General features: G+C 44.0%; 1 protein-coding gene across 1 annotated transcript in view; it reads left to right on the top strand.

The window, feature by feature from the left end:
• Positions 1–27,340, top strand: part of LOC133351511 (signal peptide, CUB and EGF-like domain-containing protein 2) — a 182,900-nt gene that overhangs the window by 54,201 nt on the left and 101,359 nt on the right. The window contains 1 exon segment of the mRNA XM_061566775.1: positions 26,983–27,108. Within this exon segment, the coding sequence (XP_061422759.1) occupies positions 26,983–27,108 (126 nt within the window).

Below are 27,340 nucleotides of genomic sequence, written 5' to 3'. Positions count from 1 at the left end.
TCAATATTGTTCCCACTACAAGTCAATATTGTTCCCACTACAAGTTAATATTGTTCCCACTGCAAGTCAATATTGTTCCCACTACAAGTCAATATTGTTCCCACTGCAAGTCAATAGTGTTCTCACTACAAGTAAATATTGTTCTCACTGCAAGTCAATATTGTTCCCACTGCAAGTCAATAGTGTTCCCACTACAAGTCAATATTGTTCCCACTACAAGTCAATATTGTTCCCACTGCAAGTCAATATTGTTCCCACTACAAGTCAATAGTGTTCTCACTACAAGTCAATATTGTTCCCACTGCAAGTCAATAGTGTTCCCACTACAAGTCAATATTGTTCCCACTACAAGTCAATATTGTTCCCACTACAAGTCAATAGTGTTCCCACTACAAGTCAATATTGTTCCCACTACAAGTCAATATTGTTCCCACTACAAGTCAATATTGTTCCCACTACAAGTCAATATTGTTCCCACTACAAGTCAATATTGTTCCCACTGCAAGTCAATATTGTTCCCACTACAAGTCAATAGTGTTCCCACTACAAGTCAATATTGTTCCCACTACAAGTCAATATTGTTCCCACTACAAGTCAATATTGTTCCCACTACAAGTCAATATTGTTCCCACTACAAGTCAATATTGTTCCCACTTCAAGTCAATAGTGTTCCCACTACAAGTCAATATTGTTCCCACTACAAGTCAATATTGTTCCCACTTCAAGTCAATAGTGTTCCCACTACAAGTCAATATTGTTCCCACTGCAAGTCAATATTGTTCCCACTACAAGTCAATAGTGTTCCCACTACAAGTCAATATTGTTCCCACTTCAAGTCAATAGTGTTCCCACTACAAGTCAATATTGTTCCCACTACAAGTCAATATTGTTCCCACTACAAGTCAATAGTGTTCCCACTACAAGTCAATATTGTTCCCACTACAAGTCAATATTGTTCCCACTACAAGTCAATATTGTTCCCACTACAAGTCAATATTGTTCCCACTACAAGTCAATATTGTTCCCACTACAAGTCAATATTGTTCCCACTACAAGTCAATATTGTTCCCACTACAAGTCAATATTGTTCCCACTACAAGTCAATATTGTTCCCACTACAAGTCAATATTGTTCCCACTACAAGTCAATAGTGTTCCCACTACAAGTCAATAGTGTTCCCACTACAAGTCAATAGTGTTCCCACTACAAGTCAATATTGTTCCCACTTCAAGTCAATAGTGTTCCCACTACAAGTCAATATTGTTCCCACTACAAGTCAATATTGTTCCCACTTCAAGTCAATAGTGTTCCCACTACAAGTCAATAGTGTTCCCACTACAAGTCAATATTGTTCCCACTGCAAGTCAATAGTGTTCCCACTACAAGTCAATATTGTTCCCACTACAAGTCAATATTGTTCCCACTACAAGTCAATAGTGTTCCCACTGCAAGTCAATATTGTTCCCACTACAAGTCAATATTGTTCCCACTGCAAGTCAATAGTGTCCCCACTGCAAGTCAATATTGTTCCCACTACAAGTCAATAGTGTTCTCACTACAAGTCAATAGTGTTCTCACTACAAGTCAATATTGTTCCCACTGCAAGTCAATATTGTTCTCACTACAAGTCAATATTGTTCCCACTGCAAGTCAATATTGTTCCCACTACAAGTCAATATTGTTCCCACTGCAAGTCAATATTGTTCCCACTACAAGTCAATAGTGTTCTCACTACAAGTTAATATTGTTCTCACTACAAGTCAATATTGTTCTCACTACAAGTTAATATTGTTCTCACTACAAGTCAATAGTGTTCTCACTACAAGTTAATATTGTTCCCACTACAAGTCAATATTGTTCCCACTACAAGTCAATAGTGTTCCCACTACAAGTCAATATTGTTCTCACTACAAGTCAATATTGTTCCCACTGCAAGTCAATATTGTTCCCACTACAAGTCAATATTGTTCCCACTGCAAGTCAATATTGTTCCCACTACAAGTCAATAGTGTTCTCACTACAAGTTAATATTGTTCCCACTACAAGTCAATATTGTTCCAACTACAAGTCAATAGTGTTCCCACTACAAGTCAATATTGTTCTCACTACAAGTCAATATTGTTCTCACTACAAGTCAATATTGTTCCCACTACAAGTCAATAGTGTTCCCACTGCAAGTCAATATTGTTCCCACTACAAGTCAATATTGTTCCCACTACAAGTCAATAGTGTTCCCACTGCAAGTCAATATTGTTCCCACTACAAGTCAATATTGTTCTCACTACAAGTCAATATTGTTCCCACTACAAGTCAATATTGTTCCCACTACAAGTCAATATTGTTCCCACTACAAGTCAATATTGTTCCCACTACAAGTCAATATTGTTCCCACTACAAGTCAATATTGTTCCCACTACAAGTCAATAGTGTTCCCACTACAAGTCAATAGTGTTCTCACTACAAGTCAATATTGTTCTCACTATAAGTTAATATTGTTCCCACTGCAAGTCAATATTGTTCTCACTACAAGTCAATATTGTTCTCACTACAAGTCAATATTGTTACCACTACAAGTCAATATTGTTCCCACTACAAGTCAATATTGTTCTCACTACAAGTCAATATTGTTCCCACTGCAAGTCAATATTGTTTCCACTGCAAGTCAATATTGTTCTCACTACAAGTCAATATTGTTCCCACTGCAAGTCAATATTGTTCCCACTACAAGTCAATATTGTTCCCACTACAAGTCAATAGTGTTCCCACTACAAGTCAATATTGTTCCCACTGCAAGTCAATATTGTTCCCACTGCAAGTCAATATTGTTCCCACTGCAAGTCAATAGTGTTCTCACTGTAAATCAATATTTTTCCCATCGCAAGTTATAGCACAATTAAACTCGCTTGATGAAAGGATTAACGGGAGGCCAGAAAAAATATCGAGGTCGGGGGGGTGGGGGAAATGACACCCCCCCGCACCTCCATCTCTCTCTCCCCGCCGCAAGAGACTCCTCCAGGCAAGTTTGCTGTGCGCTCGCGAGAGAGAGAGAAAGCAAACGGTGGAGACAAAGGGGCCCGGTTGGTATCCCGCACGCACAAAACACAAAAAAATCAGCCCCTGTCAGCCGTGCAATTGATTTGCAGTCGGCTCCCAACTCGTGCTCAGTCGCCCCCCCCCCCCCCCCCCCTAGAGAAAAGGAATAAATGAAACTCACCCCTCCCTCCCCGTCTCCTCCTCCTCCCTCTCTGCCTCTCCTACGTCTCCGCCCTTCACAATCACCCCGCAAGAATCATCCTCGCCGCGTCTCCTTCCCTCCCTCCCTCCCTCCTCCCTGCCCCCTGCACGTCTATAATTAAAGGGCGTTTTCACTGCCTGCCGGCTTCTTTCTTACTCGCCGCTAGTTAAAACAATGAAGAGTTGCGACAATGGGGGGGGGGTGTGTGGGGTGGTGAGTTTCTTAAACCCACCTTCACCGCCCCTCCCTGGACACCCAGTGGTATAGACGGGCTTGCGTGCAGCAGATCGGGAAGGTGGCACCGTGGTGGTGTAAATGTGGGTACTGGCACATATTTCTAGACGTCTGGCCAACTTCGGCTCAAATGCCCTGTTAGGGGGGGGCGGGGAGGTAACGTGGGGGGGGGGCAGCTTTCTCTAGCGGAGGCCCTCCTGTGGTCGGTGCGAGCAAGCAAAACGCACGTTGCCACTTTCTCTACGTTCACTCGTTACCATTTGCTTTGTTTTATTTACACAATCCCGCCGTCGTCATCATCGTCGTCGATTGCCGTCATCTTCATCATAATCATCAGACGCGTTTCAATGCACCCGCCTGGAAGAAGCCCCCTCCCCCGTCATTTCTCGCGATCCTACACGAGAGGCGATGTTTCGTCGCTCCGTCTCGTCTGTGGCGGTCTATTTATTGCGCGTCTTCCACGCGTTGGCTTGCCACTCATCCACAAACCGATAGCCGGCGCTTATTGTCGTTGCAAGGGCAGCCACGCTCAGCGGTGCCCTCTCTCTCTCTCTCCCCTCCGTCTCCGTGACGAGATGCCAGTGTGCGGCCATCAGACGCAACGACTCACAACATTTACAGACAGCACGTGCCATTTCATTCGCGTGTTTTTGTTTTTTTTAATTCGTGACCACGCCAGCGTACGCAATGCCGTGCGGGAGTGCCAAGGGAAGGACTTCATCCAGCAGTGGATAAAACATTGCTAACGATGATGAAGATAGACCATGGATCTCTCTTTTTTTATATGGAGACATGGGTTACGAAATCAGACGATTACAAAAACAGACATGGGGAAAAAATGTTACAAACATTGAGAACCACAGAGGTTGAAAATGTTCCAATGCCATTAGTCAGCTCTAAGGTAGAATGCAATGCTACATCGGAAAATCTGAACACACAAATGGGAACACGTGAACAAGATAAATGAGATGGGAAGGCGATTATACTCAAGATCGGCGAATCTAGTTGATTTGTAATCCAGATAACCAAGCGAAAGGAATTTCTGTTTGTCGTTAAATGTGATCGATCGAAAAAAGCACGTGAGTCGAAAAGACAGGCTCGCGGAACGAGGAGCGATGGGAAGGAAGAGAGCGAGCGAGCGAGGGTTACATAAAGCCCCGTTTAAAAAAAAAATTACGAAATGATGAACGAAACAAAGTGCCGAATACACCGAGCATCTTCTTGTTTCCACTGATCGTAAAAAAAAGAAACGAAAAAAACAAGTCAAAAAAGGGAAGGAAGAGGGCTCATCGATGAGGCCGTTCAAGCGAAAGAAATCAATCGGGGATGAACAGAGCACGTCACGAGAGGCAACTCACGGAGAAGAGACGAAATTAGCGACGGCGGAGTGGAGAGCGAGTGGAAGGCGCACGAAGAAGCAGAGGAAAGCAACAGAAGCGATTACGAGACTCGGTCAGCACGGGGTCAATTGACGTTGAGGCGAGGCATTGGCAGTGGTTCCGTATAACCAAGGAGGTGGCGTGGGGTAGCAATGGTCCAGGCACTGCCCTCGTGCCGCCTACAATGTAGCGCCACAGAAGCCTCAAGCACCTCTTTCGTGCACGGTGGTCACCCATCGGAGCGATATGCAGGCCCAACTCTGCTGAGCTTCTGAGGTGTGACGATATCAGGTGCATTCCGCGTGATTTGGTATTAGACCATTTTGTCCGTCTATATGTCTTTCTATAGTCGATAAGAAGGACCGCTTTTTTGTTGTTTTTCCACAACTCCACACGACGTGCCAGTCACTGCGGCGGGCATCAAAGTGACATACTTACTTCATTGTATTTGCATCCCGGCAAAGGGGAACGGATGAGATCACGCCCCGGAATCCATTTGGCTCAGACGTGTTTTGGACGTTGGCGTGGAGCCGCAGGCAATTGAGATATATATTTTAACACATAGGCTCCCCCTCCTTGCCTCGAATCACTGCACCAGATTGAATTGAATTAAATGATGACGTCACCCTGCTGCTGCTGCTCTATTTAAGACCGGAAGCAACAGGAGAGCTTCACCATTCTTGCCCGATGAAGCTGATTGTAATTATCAGCGAAACGTCGGACTACTCAAATTTTAAAAATGCTGTTGATTCTCTCTTCAGCACACCGGTGGGCTAAATAAGTCAATTAATTTGTCCTTTGAAAACGTGACGCATTTTTTTACTGTTTGGCCGTGTCGGGTGGTGGAGGGTTACGACACATTTCTAAATAACGCGATCTGACCCAAATACCTATATTATGAGATATATATATACAATAATGCAAACATATAAAAACAGCTTGGCGTTGGACACGCATGCACAGGTCTCAGTGGCTGCCACCGCTTCTCCGCAGACGGTTATCATCACCCGTCAGTAGTCAACATCGTGGCGCGATGCCGTTCTCGCTGCCTGGCGCTGCACAGGTGGTCCCCTTGCGAAGGGGGGGAGCAGCAGCAGCCGTGTCCGTGGTGCTCGAAAGCGAGTCGGAGTCAATGCTGATTTCCTCTCCGCAGAACTCTCGGTTTGCGCGAGCTCGCACTCAGTGCACGTTTTTATTCATGTTGAACTTCTTTCGCACCGGACACAGCCAACCGTGCTTATCGGAGGTGCGGGGGGGAATGGACAACAAACTGAACATAAAAAGCAGTTCTAAAGAAATTAGTTTTCAAACTAGATTTCAAAGTGTATAGTTACAGTGGCTTCCTAATATCAGAAGGAAGAGCATGCCAGACGGCTGCATCTGGAAAGTGAGCAATGCGGTGACCATCTTTGTTCAATGGCCAAGCCAAACACCGCTGCGAGGATGACCAGAGTTTGTGTGATGGTTTATACTTCTTGACGAGATCAGCAAGGTATTGTGGACCGACGATCCACATTATGCGTACGGGTATGTATACGGGAAGCGGTAGTGTGGTGCTTAGCTCACTGTGCTATGAACCTGGCCACCCGTGTTCGATTCCCGCTCGCAGCCACCAACACCAGCCTCAAATGAGTACCTGGTGCAGTGTCTTTGTGTGTGTGAATTAAAAATCACACCGTTAATTGGGTTTTCCCCCTTTTTTCTGGCAACAAAACTGACACCTTTTGCAAGGAATCATGCTTACATTAACTACAATATTTGCAGTCAAATGCAAACAAAAAACAATACTCTGATAATTTATGCATTGTCTTTGAAACTGATTGGTCCACACCAGAGACAGCTTTCTTTAAAGCCTAGTCTCATATGGTGTTCGACCAGATGCGCCTTTTGGCGCTGGCAAAGGAGGTCCCATGATGAAATCACACCGTTGTTTTTTTTTATCAATTGTGCAAACTACAGCACGTTTCTTATCCTTTGTTGATCATTAAGATTATTAGATATTGTTTTCACTCATGCATTATTTTTAATTTCCTCCCCTTGTCTCATTTGCCAAGTTCCTATAACCTTGCTCAGTTTAAGAACCTATAAACTCGTTTCTAGATTTGAAGCTTTTGTGACTGCAAGGATTCATACTCTTAGTTTTTTTGGTAAAGTCACGTAGGTAAAAAATGAAATTAAAATTAATAAAAATAAAATAATACAAATTACGACGTTTCGGAGGCAACACAAGTCTCCGTCATCAGGTGGGACCGTCACAGCCATAATAAAAATACAATTATTTTATTTTTTTTCATTTTTATTTCATTTTTTTTACCTACGTGACTTTACCGGAAAAGCTAAGATTACTATAAAATCTTGTCTATTACAACTTCAGCAGTGCTCGTTGTTGCTCGCCACGTGGCAGTGTGGGCCTTCATGCTCAGCAACCGTGATGAATTATAAATGTATATCTTCCCTGCAGAGTAATTAGTGTTGAGTGCATTCGTGATTGTAATCATCAAGTGCCATTGTTTATCAAGGCCTCATGGTCCTTGACGAGCCATCTCACTCGTGCGTGTGAACTTATCTCATCGCTCATTCTCCGTGGTGGTTTGAGCTCTTGGGCACAATCTCTGCTTGGTATTATGATATTGTGGTGGTTGTATACAATTCCGTGATATACTGCCCAAATATTTATCGCAATTCAATAACAATAATTATTAATAATGATTAATAATAATAATTTACACTTAGAAAGTGCGCTTCACCCAGAGGTCACAGGGCGCTGCACAGAGTTAAAAGCAAGAAAGTAACTAATGCAAAATCTAACGCATAATACAGGGTGCTTCCAAATGTTTTTGACACTTATATAGGACTATCGTTTTTAATGGTAAAAGAACGGATAATACAAATGTATGTGAAGAGCTTCAAAAAGTCAAAGAGGTTCCAACTTGTTTGCCATCATTGTCAACACGTGCCTGGAATCTTCTCCAGGTGGTCTCCAGAGCCCGGAGGCACATTTCTTGCAGTATTGTTGCAAATTCACAAAAGTGTAAATTTTTTTGAAGCCCCTATATAAGCACTCTGGCTCATGATTTAACCACGGATACAAATACCCCCCCCCCCACCCCACTTTCCCAAAACACATAACAAGAAGATTAATCAGGAGAAAAGGCCGCTCAGAAACAAATGTCTTGAGGTGTGATCTAAATAAACCGAGGGACTATGTAGACCGAATATTCGAGTGAATTCTACGGGGGGAGCGAATTCCACAGCTTGGGGTCCACACGGGAAAAGGCCCCCCTCCCCCGGTTCACCCATTGAGCGGAGGTGCGACCTCGGGATACACGATAGCTCACACTCAGAAGAACGACATACGGGTTTGAGGAGGTCACGGACGTAAGAGGGGGAGGCATGACATAAAAGATTGTAAGTGCTGTTACGAGATTGAAATTTGAAATCGTAAGTTAATACCTATTTCAGTGTGTGTAAATAATTGAACGTGGAAAACATATTTGATACCGTGGCAACGGAATATATTTTAATACAATTTTCATTGCTGCCTTCCTGTGTTGTCCAATGTTTAATAATTATTATATATAACCAATGAAGGGCTCCAGGCCATCATTTGCGAGACTTAATCCTTGTTAAAATCCCGACCATTTGAATTCCACACGTAGCATTTACCATTGTGTCTCGCGTGACTCACCTATGGCTACAGATAAAGGAAATCGAAGCTGTCCAAAAATAGCATGAACATTGATCAGATATTGCATTATAACACACTCTCCTATGCCCCACGATTGTAAGCTTATATCCATATTGATGTTGGAAAAGCGGTCGCATAATGTGTCCATTATGGCTCAACATAGCAGTGTTTGTGCGAATTTGCCCTCTAGGTTGAGTCAGCCTTAAATGAGTACCTGGTGTGGTGTGTAAACATCACCACTGGGGAAACAAAGGTGGTCGGGCGTGGTGCTGGCCACCCACGCCGTCGTGTGCCGTGACGGCCTTCAAAGGTTGCTCGCTAACAGCACTTGCCCCTACAGTCTGTGAAAGCTACACAGGGGGGGGGGGGAGGGGGGGATCTTTGTCTTATTTGTCTGACGAGGTGGGTGCCACACCAATCACCGATGAAGTCGTTACATTATGGGAACCTCATTTGCCAGTAAAAATATGATAATTGGTTTTTTACCCTTCTATCTGGCAACAAAACTGACACCTTTTTACAAGGAGTCATGTTTGCATAGACCGCAATACCTGCAGTCATAATACAAACAAAAGACATAACTCTGAAAATGTGCACTGTCCTTGAAGTTGATTGGTCCACACCCGAGACAGCTTTCCTTAGACTAGAGCCTAGTCTCACATGGGTTGGACCAGATGACGCCAAAAGGCGCACAACTCAAAGACAATGCACCATCAGAGTATGAGAGCTCGGGGCAAGCATCTACACTATGGGAACCTCATTTGCCAGTAAAAATATGATAATTGGTTTGTTTGCATAGACCGTTACAATGAAGCAGCGCAATACATACATTTAAAGCCCTTTTCTCAATCCACGGTTGCTTTGAGAACCTCCCTTGTTCCATGTCGGGCGTCGGGGGGATGGTTGGCCATATTTCGCCGGACTATTCGGAGTGACGCTTTTTCTTGAAGGGGGCACGACGGCCCCAAGGAGTGGGTCCGGATATCGGCTCGCCACCGTGGTGGGCCATGGAATGGCCCAGGGAATTCAAATCAAGCGGCTGGGTTCCTAGCGCAGTTCCTCGAATGCGAGTCAATGCCCCCCAAAAACGGGGTTCGTATCAACTAGACCCCTAGATATTATTGGTTCTTTCGGTAAAGTCACGTAGACGGGAAATAATAAAATATTTAAAATAAAACATAATAACATACAATTCTCACGACGTTTCGACCACAATGCAAGCAGCCGTCCTCAGGTGAAGAACGTTGTCTTTCCGACAGCCTGTTCTTCACCTGCTTGCATTGTGGCCGAAACGTCGTGAGATTTGTATTTTATTATGTTTTGTTTAGATTATTTTATTATTTCCCTTCTACGTGACTTTACCGAAAGAACCAAAAAGATGAATCCCTGCAGTCACGAAAGCTTTAAATCGAGACCCCTAGAGTGAAAACCCTTGGGGGAAGGGAGAGGTGGGGGGGGGGAGGAATAACCAAATCCCCAAGAAACTAAAGCAGAAAGCCGAGGCATTGAGAGAGAAGTCCAAGAAATTGAGAGGGAAACTCAGGAAACTGTGGCACAGAAACATTTGACTGCCACAGGCGCGGGGGGGGGGGGTGCGAAGTGATTTTGCATATCAGCAATAGGAGGGTAATGTCGTGAACACCCCTAGAGTCAATGAAATAATAATGTAGTTGTTAGTTTCACACTTGTTTTTTTCCTCGTAGAAAGGCTGCAAGTAAATACAACAACACCTTTGGAGGCTGAAGCCTTACATAAGGCCTGCGACTATCGGCAACAGCCGCCTGCGAGACACTGCAATGAATAGCACGGAACAGCAGCGACAAGAAACGTGAGAATCCGTTGCACAGCCTTGAGACGCTCAGCATCGCGAGCGAGAAAAGAGACTGCGTCTCAAGGGTAATCCTTGAGACTTCACACGCATTGGTGCATGGGCCGTTGTGCCATCACCGCACCCTGTGTGACGTCAGAGCTCCCGTTAAAATAATTCAATAATCCCCAAACCCCCCCAAAAATAATAATAATAATAATATTTCGATTTAAAGCTTTCGTGACTGCAGGGGTTCATCTTCTTGGTTCTTTCGGTAAAGTCACGTAGAATAGAAATAATAAAATATTATTTTATTATTTACATCACGTAGAATGTAAATAATAAAATAATATTTTATTATTTCCATTCTACGTGACTTTACCGAAAGAACCAAGAAGATAAAAATAATAATATAAAATTAGTATGAATAAACAATCATCTGAAAAGTACGTTTGTAATTCTAGTACGTTTGTAACCCGAACGTGGATGATTACTGTGACCTTGGCATTGACGAACGTCGCTTGCAAGTCTCGTGCATGGCCAGATCACAAAAGGCGGGTGTTCATTACGGGAATCGTGCATGTAAACACGCACTGACCCTTTCGTCAATCCGCTGCTGGATGAGGGACTCCCGACGTTGCGCGGTTCGTGGGGACTCTTTGACCATTAATTCTAGATTTGAAGCTTTCGTGACTGCAAGGATTCATATTCTTAGGTTTTTTCGGTAAAGTCATGTAGGTAAAAAAATTAAATTAACTTTTATTAATTTAATTTTTTTACCTACGTGACTTTACCGAAAAAACTAAGAATATGACTCTTTGACCATACTTCATCACGCCGGTCAAGTTGCTGGTTGGTGAAGGTGATAATGCAGCGTAGGAGACCAGTGCAGTCGTCGTTGTCATGCTCGACTGCTTTCTGCTGCTCACCATGTAGCCCCGCCGCCTATGACACCTGCTACGCATTGTGGTCGCTTAGCCAAGCGCCATCCAGGCTCAAATCGTGCTTAGCTTCCAAGAAGCGTTGAGATCGGTCGCATTTCGTGGTGATTTAGTCGCAGACAGAGGAGAGGGGGGTGGTTCGTGGGAGGTTGAGTCGTAAAAGCGAGACCCAAGCATGAAAAAACGAAGTTGTAATCAATGAGGTTGTGCCAGTGTGTCTCGTTAGGCAAAGAAAAACTCCAACTCATTTCCAAGTTATGCTTGTCATGGGCCAAGCAATCTCTGCTTATCGTGGCCAAGCAATCACTGCACATATCTGCCACCTAGGGTCTGGAAGCTGAGCTGGCTTTTGGCAAAGAGAAGCGTATCGGTTGACAAACCTTGGACGACCACATTGAAAGCTGCTTATTCAGCCCCTTAAGGAGGTTATGATACATCCTTGCAGACACGAGTGTGCAAAGTTGAATACTTCTAAGAGCATTTTGATCTTATCTGCGTGACGAACGCAATATTTTGTCTGTGACCGTGCGCTGCAATGAATCACGATCAAGTTTTGTCTCCTTTCTGTAACCAAATACACGCAGTTTCTTTTTGAGATCTTGCTGTAGCCAATTGCATCTCCAAAAGAGCCACTGTGCTCTTTTTTTTAATGATTAAAATGTTTCCCTAATTTTATCTCAATTGTCCATTCGGCACCATTGGAACCTCATTTGCCAGTAACAAATATGATAATTGGGTTTTTACCTTTCTATCTGGCAACAAAACTGACATCTTTTTTTCAATTTCAAGGACAGTGCATACATTATCAGAGTTATGTTTTTTTGTTTGCATTATGACTGCAGGTATTGTGGTCTATGCAAACATGACTCCTTGTAAAAAGGTGTCAGTTTTGTCAGAGTTATGTTTTTTGTTTGCATTATGACTGCAGGTATTGTGGTCTATGCAAAAATGACTCCTTGTTAAAAAAAACGGTGTCAGTTTTGTTGCCAGATAGAAGGGTAAAAAAAACAATTATCATGTCCTATCGACATCACGAGATGAAGTATATTTTGCTACGCAACGTAACCCTTCGTGTTCGATAACGGCCCACAGAAGTTGATATCACAGAGGTAGCTCTGAGATCCCTTCAAAGTGTCCTCTGGTCCACACAGAAGAGGGCAGGCAGCCATGGGCTCACGAGTTCCTTTATTCAGCAGACATTAAATAACAGTAATCATTGGCATTCATTAATTGATCAAATAATCGACAATACCAATTTGATTTTTATCTAGATTTAAGGCTTTCGTGACTGCAGAGATTCATCTTCTTGGTTATTTCGGTAAAGTCACGTAGAAGGGAAATCATAAAATAATAAAAATAAACATAATAAAATAATTCTCACGACGTTTCGGCCACAACGCAAGCAGCCGTCCTCAGGTGAAGAACAGGTCTGTCATTCAGACGCTGTCTTTCCGAACCAAGAAGATGAATACCAATTTGGTCATAAAGAAATGCTATTTTTTACATGTTCCAAGGCAATTCCAGCACAGAGCCCAGCAGTGCATTTTTGTATAAACGTAAAAATGTTAAGCAAGTAAACAAGAGAGAAATTTCCACACATTTAGTTTTGCAGAAAGCCTCATATATTTACGTAGCAAGAACCTCTTTTCAACCCGTAATTTCATTTAATTCCCAACATTCTTCGCGGAGCGCAGAGAGGACGGTGCGGGGCCCCTTTGGCGAGCAGTTACGCTGTGGGATTTGCAGCAGGGAATTCCAGGTGAAAGGGCACGTGCTGGCCATTGTGACACCGAGGCGAGTACAATAAAACCCGAACAAAACAGGTACGAGGATTTGTCACGCTGGCATTATCACATCTTGTATAACATCCGGTTTAGGGAGATCCCTTGTCGATTGACCAATGGTGTGGTCAGTTTAGTTTGCAAAGTAGGATGGCAGCACGGTGAAAAATGCGCCCTTTAGCTTTTGGAATGCACAATCTCCGTACACCTGATACCCGACCCTCTGTTCTTTGAATCTGGATGTCTGTTTTAAAGCGGTTTCGGGTGTCTTGTGTTTTGGAGCGTGTGGGAGTGGGCTGCGTTGGTTTGTGGAAACGAGAGCGTTGGCAAGTCTTGAGCATTGTGGCCGGGCACTGTGAAGAGGGAGAGAGGAATAGAGCAGGGAAGGAGGGAAGAGGGTGAAATGGGGGGAGGCTGGATGGGGGGTGCTGGAGAGAGAGAGAGAGAGAGCCTTTCGCATGGGGTTTCACAAATCATCAGCTCTGCAGTGTCAACAAAGGGTGGAGGATTAACTTCCAGCAAATTTAGGTTTTTCACTTGATTCGATTGCTTGGGGTGCTCTTTGATGTGTCCTGCACTTAGCCTCAGATAGTGCTCGCTTTGTTTCCTTGCCCGTTCCTCTTTGGGCCACTTGTACCTCTGCTCCAAATGCAGCGAGACCAGCGGTACACGATCCTGCCAAAATCCATGCCATTTTTCACCTGTAATTCCCCATATGCTGAGTTAGTGGGGGAATTATGGAAAGAAAGCCCACTTCAAGAAATCTCTGTGCTTGGTTTCTCCCCCCCCGCCCCCCTGCTATTTCTTAAGCACGTACAGTTTTTTTTTTTCCGGCCCTTGCCAATCCAGTGCCGGATGAAGGCCTCCTCGTTGCCGTGTCGGCAATGGGGAGTTTATCTTCTTGGTTCTTTCGGTAAAGTCACGTAGAATGGAAATGATAAAATAATAAAAATAAAACATAATAAAATAATTGTCACGACGTTTCGGCCACAACGCAAGCATTCAGACGCTGTCTTTCCGACAGACCTGTTCTTCACCTGAGGACGGCTGCTTGCGTTGTGGCCGAAACGTCGTGAGAATTATATTATTATGTTTTATTATTATTATTTTATTATTTCCCTTTTACGTGACTTTACCGAAAGAACCAAGAAGATGAATCCCTGCAGTCACGAAAGCTTTAAATCGAAAAATTGGGAGTTTATTGATCAATCTTGGCCATGCTGGTCGGTGCGGGTTGGTGAAGGGGCTAGTCGAGGGTTTCACTCACCACTGATGTAAGCCGTGGCCTGGACTCACACTTCAGGTTACCAGGTTAAGTGCACAGTACGCATACCAATGCGCCACCACTCCGCCTCGATTGTGATAGTTTGACTTCTTGCTACAATAGAAGTTGCTTGGTTTACGTAACGTTCCGTGTGCATCTTAACAAATTAGAATATTTCGCAGTCATGGTGGCAGGATGTAGTATGGAGGTTATCAGTTCACACATTTAAGTACGTGAATTGTGTGTCGTAACATTAAACACTTCAATGTATTGGCTTGCTATATGGCAGAGAAAGATGTGTTTCTTAACATGAATGAAAAATTGAGCTCCATAACATTAACAGAACACACAGTTGCTTCACACTTGCAATTGCCTTTTCTGTTTAAAATATGAGTTTGTGGAAATTTATAAACATGATTATATACCGGTGGTGATGGCACGTTCTGTAAAATCACTTCGTGAACAATAATTTCATATCTACGAATAAAATTACGATTCGATGGAATGCAATCCAGCACCACTCAGCCTTACCTATGTCTAACTCGACTGCATCCTTTCATGGTCAAAGTCAAATAGTTGTTGTTGAACATAATTAGGAGATACAAACAGCAATAGTTCAAAAAAAAATTCTTGATAATTAGTCTCACATGGTGTTGGACGCCGTTTGGCGTCATCTGGTCCAACACCATATGAGACTAGGCTCGAAGGAAAGCTGTCTCGGGTGTGGACCAATCAACTTCAAGGACAGTGCATAGATTATCAAAGTTATGTTTTTTGTTTGCATTATGATTGCAGGTATTGTGGTCTATGCAAACATGACTCCTTGTAAAAAAGGTGTCAGTTTTGTTGCCAGATAACAGAGTAAAAAACCAATTATCATATTTTTTACTGGCAAATGAGGTTCCAATGGTGTAAATGTTTTTCTTGCTACTTTTTATTTGTAAAACTGTCTTACGCAATGCAACTGCGACACTTTACCCAGTTGCACTGCACGGCACTCCCAATGCGTGTTGCGGGTTGTGCCGCGCATTTGTTTGGCACGATGTCCGACGTTTCGCTCCACTTGCTGGGAGCTTCTTCAGGAACTGAAAAAAAGCACACACATATCGGAGAGCTGTACTCACAGCACGACCGACGGGCTACAGGCGAAAGAAACCCTACATAGCGGTCGTGTAAACATTTTTCAAGTCTGCATTTACACAATGGTATTTATTTTTCTAAAGTTGAGATTGCTCCGTAATCTCTGTGAAGTCTCACGCAGTGCCATGGGAACAAGTTTTTTTTCATTCAATTTGAGCTGCTTGCAATGCATAGGTATCTAATTGCCCTTGGTGGAATTTCAACACACAAACTTCGGAGCAATTTTTGTGAATTATAGAATGAATGGGCACAGCAATTTCACCAAACTGTTTACAGTGATGCAAATGGCCTCGGCCTTGTAAAAATACATAATGCCGTACGGACGTTTGTTTCCCTGCAAAATCGGGCAAACATGCACCCTTTGAACGTGGCAAACGGACATCAAAATTAAACCGTGATTACAGGACTCTGTTTATTTATTGAAAAATCGAGTAACTGGGCTGAAGGCAGAGAGAGAGTGGGGAGTCGTAAAACGTGGACATAGTGCCGGACTTCTGGGTGAGCATCTCGTATGCACTTACGCACAACAACAACAACCGCCATTCGCCACGAAGTGGCGGTGACGTCACCACGGCGCTTGTGCCAGGCCATGTGCACGTATGTTGAGCTTCTTTCGCAACGTACATAGCCAACCGTGCTAATCGAAGGTGCGGGGGAAGGACAACAGGCTAAACATAAAAAGCAGTTCGAAAAAAACGAGTTTTCAATCTAGATTTAAAAGTGCATAGCTCCAGTGGCTTCCTCATCTCGGAGAGAAGAGGGTTCCAGACGGCCACATAAGCGCATCTGGAAGCGCGCGATGCAGTGACCGTCTTTGTGTGCACTTTAATGGCACGTGAAGTGTCAAATGCCCGCTGGCAGGATGTCACGGGACAGACCCATGTGCCATGGATTGACTGACTGAGATGACTGGCATAGAGATAACCGATACGCACTCACCCGCACGCACTCACGCGCGCGCGCGCATTCACACACACAAACACACTAACTGCTGCACAGATCATTAGTGGCTAATTGTTTTTAACTGCCCCTGCTGTGATTGGGGCTTGGGTTACAGTTTTGCCAAGCCGAGCCAAGCTCCTGGGAATAAGGCATTGTGGCCCTCAAGGGAAAGCTTACTACACCCACCCACCCCTCTAGCAACCTCTCCCCTTTTCTTTACATCCCCAGTAGATCCGTCCACACCCTGCCCCCATGGGGCCCCTTCAGAGCCCCTCAAAGCCTCCTCCTCCTTCCCCCCGCAGTCAAACTGGAAGGGCCCCCCCTCCCCCACCTGCTTTGTAAACAACCTTTCAAGTTTCAAGAGCTTTCGCCTGGATAAATAAATATAAATAAACAGATTCCACCACTGTCGTTTGTCTCTTTGGTTTATGGCAGCAGAATGCTTTGCGGCAGCGCCCTCTCTTTCTCTCCCTGTTGGTCAGTGAGTGAGTTGAATCAAAATTAACGAGTGGCAATTTTTACGAATGCTTGATGCGAATATAAATCAACTAAAACTAAACTATTTCTTTATTTTACCAGGTAAGGCCCACTGACCTATATTGCTCTTTTCAGAAGCGGCTTGGCCACAAATTATAGCCCAATTAAGTGGCTTATCAAGTGGAAATTTATAGCAGCCTAATACTCTAAATGCATGTTTCTAAATGTGGAGGGAAAACCGGAGGACCCGGAGAAAAATCCACACGACCACGGGGGAGAACGTGCAAACTCCAAATATACAGCAGGCGTCAGTCGGGATCGAAACTCACGACCTCCTGTACACCATAATACGCGTGCCTGTTCTGCGTTGGCAAGATGAAGATAAAATAATCGCTGTTGTGGAAGGGGACACCCACCAAGGCAACCACAGCATTTGCAAAATAAGCGGCTCTCTGGCGGAGAGTCCCTCTTCATCAGTAACATGTGAAGCAAAAACATAAATTCCCACACGACCAACATTTATCAACAGCCATAACCTCACGAAGGGGTTGTTGGCTGGCTGTAATTAGCACATTTTATGATGTTTGTTTTTTAGTATTTGTTTAGGGAGTTATGTGCCCTGTGGTGATAAACATAATTGTGAGTGTACTCACCCTGGCTGGGGCTAAATAAATGTATCTTGTTTGACAAGGAAACTAAAACCATTAAAAATTGTAAACGTTTTTACTTTTTACATTTTTTGTTTTGGAGATTTGTCCACGCCTGCTAGGATGACTAAGGCTGGCCTACTTTGAACTTATATTCCTTGAGGTTGCAACAACAACAACAACAAAACCATGTTTATTATTTGTTATTCGTTGTTTGCAGGGATGTTGCAGCCTTAGGAGTGAAAATTATTTATGTTAAAGACCACTTCCCGTTACAAAAACTAATTTGATATATCCTGCACTTTAGCACTGTGTGTAAATACATACGTTAATGTGTATACACATTCATAACAAATTATTTTGTTTCGGCGTTATTGACCGTGGACATGGTTAATTGGCCCATGCACAAATAAAAATATGAATGGACACTTCAACAGATTTGGTGTAATCAAACCTGATGGAATACAGACATGATGACGCTACACATATGAATAATAATTATTTACATTTGTAAGGAGCACTTCATCCATAGATCCCAATGCGCTCACACTCCGCATTGAAGTGGAATCTACAAACGCATAGTTTTAAGGTGGCGATTGTGTCACAGCTATCATAGACCTTATTAACAACAATTATGTTGACAGAAGCATGCATTCATAATCAACGTTTTTGGGTTTAGATCGCGTTATTTATAAATGTGTCGTAACCCTCCACCACCCGACACGGCCAATCAGTAAAAAAGTGTCACGTTGACAAAGGACAATTAGTTCACTGCTTTAGCCCACCGGTGTGTTGAAGCGTGAAACCACAACATTTACAATTTGAGTACGACGTTTCGCTGGTAATTGCATCCAGCATCATCGGGCAATTCGCCAGAATCTAAACCCAAAAACGTTGATTATGAATAATGTTGGTCGCGAAAGCCTACGTGTTAAAGAAGCATTCATGATTGCACGTGCACCACACTGGCCTTCATAAGTGCTCGCTAATAGCACTTGCTCCAACAGCCGGTGAAGGCTATATGTGGGGGATCTTTGTCTTTTGTTAATTTATGAGCCCGTCGATGAAGGTGCCAGTGATAATGATGGTGGGTTTAACGATTTACATTGAGATATGCTGGGGGGGAAAACAATTTTGTTCACGATCAATTGATTGATTTATGACTGGGTGAGAGCAAATTAAGATAGTTTATTTTTCCACTGTGAATTTCCCTTGGACAATTTGAACAATTGCAAATGCTCTTGTAGGAATTGTGTTATACATACCCCGTGTCTTTCAGATATTTGGTACATTTTTATCCCTGATATCTCATTGATGATATGGTATGTCACGTGTCCCGTATTTGTACTGTTTTGTATTCCTGTACTTAATTGTGTGACCCAGGTCTCTCTTGAAAAAAAATACCTTTAGTCCAAATGGGATCTCACCTGGTTCCGCATAACGATTTACTCTCAAAAACACTAGTTAAAGGTAATTTTCTAACTTGCAATTTGATCTAGGCACCGGCGCGTAACTGTATACTCTTATAATGTATAAGATATTCTTGACATCGCATGATCGTGCGAAATGGCTGCGGCTTGGGGAGGTATTCATCCAGCAGTGGACTGACCATGGCTGACGAATCATGACGACGATGTTGATGGACGATATCATCTGAATGCCAACCACATTTCAAGATGCTAGGAAAAGGAGGGAAATTCACTCATTCATCACGATCTTCAGAAAAGCACGCTTTGGACGAATATTCCGACAGATACAAACCCCCTCCTCCTCCTCCCCACCTCTAACCGGAACTGCCGCTCAACCATTCCAACGAATCGAGACTTTGATTCGCATGCAAAACCAACTCAATCAATGGCGTTATTCAGGACCCCCCCCCCCCCCCCACCGTTGACATCACCGTCCACGCGAAAATTCCCACCCCCGCCACCTTGCGCGTGTCCGTAATTCAGCAGCGGTGGGGAGAGACCGTAGCACGCACGTGCAATCGTGCGCGTATCTGTCACCAGTGGCCACGCGGTTTTCGTGGTGGAGGAGGGGGGGGGTGTAGGAGGGGGGCCTCATCTGCCGCGCGCGCCTAGCCCCCCCCCCCATCCATCCCCTCCCACCCCACCACGCAGAGCGACCCACTGTCAGCACCCTCAAGTCGCACCGCTAGCCCCGGCGCCCTATTTGTTTTGGCAGAGGCCGTACTCTGCCGCATTCTCACGCCCTTTAGGGTGGGGGTCGTCTGAGGCTTTGAGGATGATTAATGGGAAGGTGTGGGTGTTGGTGTGGAGTTGGGGAGTGGGAAGAGGGCTTGCTCTTCACAGAGGATCTGGACCGCGGGGGTTTAGCAGCTCGTACCTTTACCCTCACTCCTACTCATTGTTCCCCGAGGTTGTCCCTTTAGGCAGCCCGAGTATTGAAGCCCACTTAGGATTAGCACGGTTGGCTACGTACGGTGCGAAAGAAGTTCAACATACGTACATGTGACAATTTTCAGAGCTTTTTTTTTTTCTTTTCTGCCAAGAAATGTTCAGTAAATTATCTGACACATCCCTCGTGGTTGTGCCGTGCAACTCCCCCGGTGCGTTTTTTTTTCCGGATCGTCCCGGGTGTTTGTTCGTCACAATGGCACAACTTTAGCGAGATGTTAACTTGCTCGCCTGGTATGCAGGAGGTCGTGGGTTCGATTCCGACCCTGATGCTTGTATATTTGGAGTTTGTATGTTCTCCTCGTAGTCGCGTGGATTTTTCTCCGGGTCCTCCGGTTTTTCCCTCCTCGTTTAGAATCGACACGCGTTCAGAGTATTTGTCTGCTATAGATTGGCACGTGATAAGCCACTTCGTTGAGCTATCATTTGTTGTCAGATCGCTTCCGAAAAAAGAGCTGTACAGCTCAGTGGGCCACCGTTCGTACCACCGTTTGTGCCACCGTTTGGGTCCACCGTTTGTGCCACCGTTTGTGCCACCGTGTGTACCACCGTTTGTTGCCACCGTTAGTACCACCGTTCGTACCACCGTTGGTACCACCGTTTGTGCCACCGTTTGTACCACCGTTTGTGCCACCGTTTGTACCACCGTTTGTGCCAACGTTTGTACCACCGTTTGTGCCACCGTTTGTGCCACCGTTTGTACCACCGTTTGTACCACCGTTTGTGCCACCGTTTGTGCCACCGTTTGTACCACCGTTTGTACCACCGTTTGTGCCACCGTTTGTACCACCGTTCGTACCACCATTTGTGCCACCGTTCGTACCAACGTTCGTACCACCGTTTGTGCCACCGTTTGTGCCACCGTTTGTACCACCGTTTGTGCCACCGTTCGTACCAACGTTTGTGCCACCGTTTGTGCCACCGTTTGTACCAACGTTTGTGCCACCGTTCGTACCACCGTTTGTACCACCGTTTGTACCACCGTTTGTGCCACTGTTTGTACCACCGTTTGTGCCACTGTTTGTGCCACCGTTTGTGCCACCGTTTGTACCACCGTTTGTACCACCGTTTGTACCACCGTTTGGGTCCACCATTTGTGCCACCGTTCGTACCACCGTTTGTGCCACCGTTTGTGCCACCGTTTGTGCCACCGTTTGTGCCACCGTTTGTACCACCGTTTGTGCCACCGTTTGTGCCACCGTTTGGGTCCATGTGCTGCGGGGACTGAAGAAACTCGCAGCACGTGGAGCTACCAGAACATCTGACGCGATGTCGAACAGCACGCTGGTCCGACCTCAAGACACATCAGAGCGCTGTATAAGCCATTCATTGCATGCCCTTTGTGGATATTCATCAATGACCGGCAGCACTTTACCATTTGGCGCTTCCGGATTTCAGCGGTCATTGTGCGTGTGATTAAATAATTCCATTCCAAGCATGAACCGTTCCCACCTTCATTGGAATAAACATCAGTCTGAACCATGTGGTCAGGTTAAATCATTTATTGAAACGGGCCTTTTTGTTTACATTTTTTTGTTGTTGCAACTTTTTTTTAAAGATGTGAAATCGTGGACCGGTGACACAGTGGGTAAGCGTGCTGCACTATCAACCCCCTTAACCTGAGTTCGATTCCCGGTCTCGGATAGCTTCAGTGCGACTGATGTCTGACCCGATCCTGCGTCCCGCCTTCAGCAATCCTGCACTGGCTGGCATGATGAAGTTTGGTCGAACAGCTCCCATGATTCCCACAGTGTTGTGGGGAGGTCATCATCCAGCGGTCAGTTAACAAAAGGGTTGTAAATTATTGTTTTATAATGGGCAATTTGTGCAGAGAATTATGTTCACAAATGTCGTCATTGTATTAATGCGTATTACATTCGTGTTTAAATGTGTCTGCCAACTTGGATGTGTATTCATGGTTTCGTCGAAAAGATATATTGCAGTGCATGTAGCCTCATGTTTCTAAAACGATTTAATATCATCAAGAGATCACTGCGAGAATTTGCCAATATTTGGAAAAAACATAAATTTGTGCTCTCTGTTGCAATGAAGATGTACGGCAACTTTGCGTTAATCCTTTATATATAAGAGTAGGAAAAACAAGTTTTGCTATATTTTACATAAATGAAATATACGTGCAAGTGGCGGCAAGTAAACCGCGACATTTAAAATATTACAGAAGACATCCAGCATTACATTTGTACACATGCCAATATTCATTTCATTTTTCCACATTAAACACGGAAATTGCATTTCCATCATGTAATTCACGCGAGGCAATTTTTTTTTTTTAAATACCAAGTAAGAAATGGTACACGGAAGAGCAGGATTGTTTTTTTTTGTAACGCAGCGAGCGGAGAAAATATCTCGGCTAAGGCCGGGGGGGGGACAGGGGAGGAAAAAAAAATGGGTTTTCTTGTGTTCCTTGGCTGGATCTTGTTTTGGCTGCGAGGAATATGCCTTTTGACCTCTTTGTAAACCGGGGCCTTTGGCTGCCATTCTAGAGGGGGCTATTGGCTGGCCCTTCGTCTTATTGTGGTGATTTATCTTCGGGGAATCGACAAATTTTAGTGAAATCTTGGAACTCCCTGCAAAGTTCAGACAAACTCACTTTTGAATGATTGCTAAGGCAAAAAAAAAAGAGAAAAAAATAATGAGAAGTCAGGCAATCTTTAAAAAATTTATGTTTTCATCTTTGTTTATATTATTTTACTCTAAGCTTTAACAAGCTGTCAAAGACATGCAGTGAAGTGGATTTGTACTTATGCAACATTCTAAATGAGTGTATTTATTCCTTTTAATTGTTACAGAATGTTATTTACACTGTTAAAATATTCAATATTTCTTTGGGTATCGGAGGCACCTGTTTTACTACAATAATTCAGAAGAGCTCGCTGTTCTGAGCTATGTTTCTCATCTCTTAGCGTTACGAACGTCAGAGGATTTCCAACCTGAGATCAACATGACGGAGAAGCGTCACCACTGCCCGTTGAAGGGCGTAAGCGAGAGGAGTTGAGCTACACTTTCCATATGCTCCTCCTTTTCCCAATGTCCAACACCAGGTGTGGCTAATTGAGGTGACTGAACACTGAATGTATAAGACAGCTGTTTGCACATGGGCACAGAGAGCCATGCTTATAATAATAATAATTGCTCTCCCTTCACCCAGGAAAGCCTCACCGAGTCTCAAGACTCTTGCCTCAAGAGTTGTCCTGCTGCATTGGGATGTGTGATTCATTTAATTAAATGAATTTAACACGTAGGCTTTCGTGACAAATATCATCCATTGGAGGTTTTTTTTAGGTTACATCTCGTGAATATAACCGTGTCTTTAAACACGCCACCACCCAACACAGCCAGTTAGTAGGTTTGTCCAACACACTGGTGTTGCTGGACTAGTAACGAATTGGCATGTTTTGTTCACGTGACAAACCTTATATTCTTGGTTCTTTCGGTAAAGTTACGTAGAAGGGAAATAATAAAATAATAAAAATATCAAACAATAAAAATGCTCACGACGTTTCGACTGCAACACAAGCAATCATCATCATCATCAGGTGTGAAATCCACAGCAAGAAAAATAAATCTCTTGCTTCTTTCGGTAAAGTCACGTAGAAGGGAAGTAATAAAATTATAAAAATAAAACATAATAAAATAATTATCACGACGTTTCGGCCACAACGCAATTAGCGTTGTGGCCGAATCGAAAATAAAAATAAAATAAAAACAAGAATATGAATCCCTGCAGCCACGACAGCTTTAAATCAGTGACAAACCTTATTAACTTGCTAAGTCGGGTGGTGGCGGGTTAAACGACACATTTATATATTTCCGCGATCTAACCCATAAAAAACCTCGTGTGGTTGCTTTTATGAGCTCTCATCGTACGAGAGGAAACCAGAGTACCAAAAGAAATCCCCTTGCATATGCGCGGACGCAACCCAAAACTGCGCACGGATAAATTCGAGGACCCATTGTTCTAAACGCAATCTCCTGGCCACCGCGGAGCCCAGATCTATGTATAATAACTAGGTGCTGCCAAGCAGTCTCCCATCTAAGTACGAACCAGGCTGTTCTGGTGCTCGGCTTCCAAGATCACGTGACATCGGACGGCGCATTCAGAATGGTCTTGGCCACATTGGCACAGAGCAGATGACATTGTGTCCCCCAAGGAGGCTCGCATTTTTCTCAAGGTCGCGTGAGCGGCGTTCTGCTGACTCCGAAAAACATTTGAAAGGTAAATAATTAGATTTATTTAGCTTAAATAAATATATATAAAACTTCGATTTTTAATAAGTAAATGGCTCTTGAAAAAAATATATATTAAAAAAACACCTTTAATATTATTTTACTCCTACCAAGGCCAGAAGGGAGAGTTATGGATGGGAAAGGAAAACACGAGGCTAACAGGACTCTCCGGATAACCAAACATAACATCGCCTTGTCTGAAGAGTCGCCAAATGCACATTCTGTTCCAAACAATTTGAAATGCGGTGTGCCTGAAGCTTATATGACCTTTATTAAAACGCTTACCACACTTTGACACACACACAAAAAAAACGTCATCATTGTATAAACCTTGAGAGAATATTATTAAACGCTTAAATAAAAAAAAATTATCACTTTTATATGGTGCGGTGTGGCATGCAAGAAAATATGGGGCCTGGGGCACAATTGTTCTCTTGTGTGGAATATTTTTTTTAAAAGGTGTTTGTTGACATATTCTCAGCAGGCTGAAATCCTTTGGACTGCGCGGCTAAACCACCTAAAAGTAGGAAACGCTATCATTTGTTTAAAATTTGTGAATTATGGCCGCAGGACAGAGTGGTCATAAATAGTTGCGTGCAGTAAATTTCTGGATGAATGCCGTTTGCCTAAACAAACACTTTATACGTGTGTTTCTTCAGCCGCAATACAGAGGTTAATAAAAACGGGGCATGCAAAAAACATGAAGAGGTTTTCACTCAACAAGAAAGGAATCGGATGATGTTTGGCCCAGGAGCCGTTCTCAATCCGTTATATATATTCTCAAGCGCATTGCTGCTGCTGCTTCTTTGAAACTGTCATTCTTCACTGCATCTCCTGCGCAGTCGAGCGATATGGCATGCAGAGGGCATGGTTACAGCTGTTGTAGCAAGACTGCTCATGCCACACTGCTGCAACCCGCCAAATAAAATAGCTGTCATCGCCAATGTACTTACGACGTACTTGACGCGAGCCTCCACTAGCGGCTGGCTTGAGGAGAGCGAGCTGGGCTGTCGGGCTGTTTGGTCAGCGGCTTGCAATGTCCGTTCGTGTCCGTTCGGCATGTGGAGGCTTGCGAAGGGGGCAGTGGTGAGGGTTGAATCGGTGGAGGATCATTGGGCTGGGACGATGCAGTGGTGAGGGAGAATCGGTGGAGGATCATTGGGCTGGGACGATGCTGGAGGGGGAGAGGGGAGGTAACGTGGGCTCTCTATCTGCGCATTAACAGACTGGGATTGAAGTTGACAGGGCTGTAGCCGAGCTCGATTTTTCTCCACTCCTCCAGCTGAAAACGGATACAATCGGCCCTTGTCTTCTTCGCCGCGGAGAATGGAAGGGAGCGATGATTCGAGTGGGGGTCGTGGGGTTCGGGGAGCGGGGAGAGAAGGGGGTGCCGGCATTTTAAGGCAGACTTATAGATTTGTTTAGGATTCGTATCTAGGGGTTGTGTCTATTTCCAGCAGGGAAGCCGTAGACGTCTCGTCAAAACAATTTACTTTTTTTTTGCTATGAGCTTCGCGTGAAAATTGTTTTTGTAAATAAATACTTCAGTGCACAGTGCGCACGCTCCGATGAAAATTGTTTATATTGCAAAACGTTTCGTGTAAAAATGTTACTCTATATTTGCATAGGCATATGACATTAATTTATTTTTACTTCTCCGTGAAGCATGATGCTAAAAAAAACCTGTTCCAAATATTTGGGATCAGTTGCTAAAATAACGTTTTAACCCGTGGACACATTCATCAAATTCCAGTAGCTGCAACGGTGAGATTAATTCTGGAATCATTATTTTTAAAATGTTATTTACCAACGATTTTTTTTTAGCAACGCAAAACAGTGAATGGCATTCCTGTTACATAATGTAATGGGCCAGGTGTTTAATGCTCATAGAATAAAAAATGATGGAATTAATCCACGTTCTCCAAAACCACTCCCGTTTTATGTACAACAAAATAAACACGTTTCCTGTGTTTTCGGTAACAAGGTCACATCTTATTATTATTGATATATTTCTTGGAACTTTTTTGCTTTGAACAGCATTTCACATGTGCATAAATAAATAAAAAAGAGTGAGTGAATCATTCTGGTTCAGAGTATGATTTTTTTTAAGTTTGTGCATAATGTTAGGCACGAGTATAGATCTGCAAGGGGTGTTGAATGTTTGTCTTCGCTTCACGTGGTATAGTATACAGCATGTCGCACATCCGACCGTCACTTATCCGCCCTGGGAAAATTAACCGCCCACACCCAGTGCAGCATTTGTGCCGTGTGGTGCAACTGTAATTTTCTTTACACGTTATCACATCTGACCTTTTCACATATCTGACTATGCATCGGTCACCAGCGAGTCGGGTATGCGGATGCTGTACTTGCCTATCGTTCGTCAATTTTATTCCAGAAATGATGTCATATTTTTCGTATGCCTTCAAAATTGTCGGTGCGTTTCATCTTCTCACCAATCTTGATTCACATTTGTATTAAATTATTGTTTTTAAAGTTAGACTAGCCTTGTTAAACATTTACCTTTTTTTAAATATTTATATTCTGTGTACTTAAAATGTTTATGTATCCCAGGTCGCCCTTGCCAAAAAGGCACCATTGTATCATGTGTCTCAAATCGGATTGATTTGATCTCCCAGTTACATAACAACAATTAAAATGTTGACCGACCGATGCATTTAAATTTCAGCTCCAGCATTGTCGTGGCATGCGAACACGTGTGTATGTGTGTGTGTACCAAGCTGAGCATTAAAACTTACTCCGTTGCCCCTGTCTTGTTCAGAAGGCATGAACTGCATGAACAAGGCCCACGGCTGCCAGCACATCTGCATCGAGACGCCCAAGGAGGGAGTGGCATGCGAATGCCGGCCAGGCTTTGAGCTGGCACGGAACAAGCGCGACTGTCTCCGTGAGTCAACAGGACCTTCACCCATTGTGTCCGGCACTCCGCTTGCGTCAATACCTTTTGAAATAGAGGCATAAAACACGGGCCCCGCCGCCGCCACCGCCGCCGCCACGCAGGGGTTGGCGACCGTCGTGACATTTATCGTGGGGGCCCTGCTGCTTTTAGGGGAATTGGTGGTGGTAATAAGGGTGGCAGGGAGGGCAGGGCAGAGCAACCAGTTGGGCTAAGATGGGCG

This window comes from Lethenteron reissneri, chromosome 37 (assembly GCF_015708825.2).
Source record: "Lethenteron reissneri isolate LAM-NWPU_2019-01 chromosome 37, ASM1570882v1, whole genome shotgun sequence".
Lineage (NCBI taxonomy): Eukaryota > Metazoa > Chordata > Hyperoartia > Petromyzontiformes > Petromyzontidae > Lethenteron > Lethenteron reissneri.
Note: the sequence above shows the minus strand (reverse complement) of the source record. Positions and strands in the feature narration are given on the sequence as shown.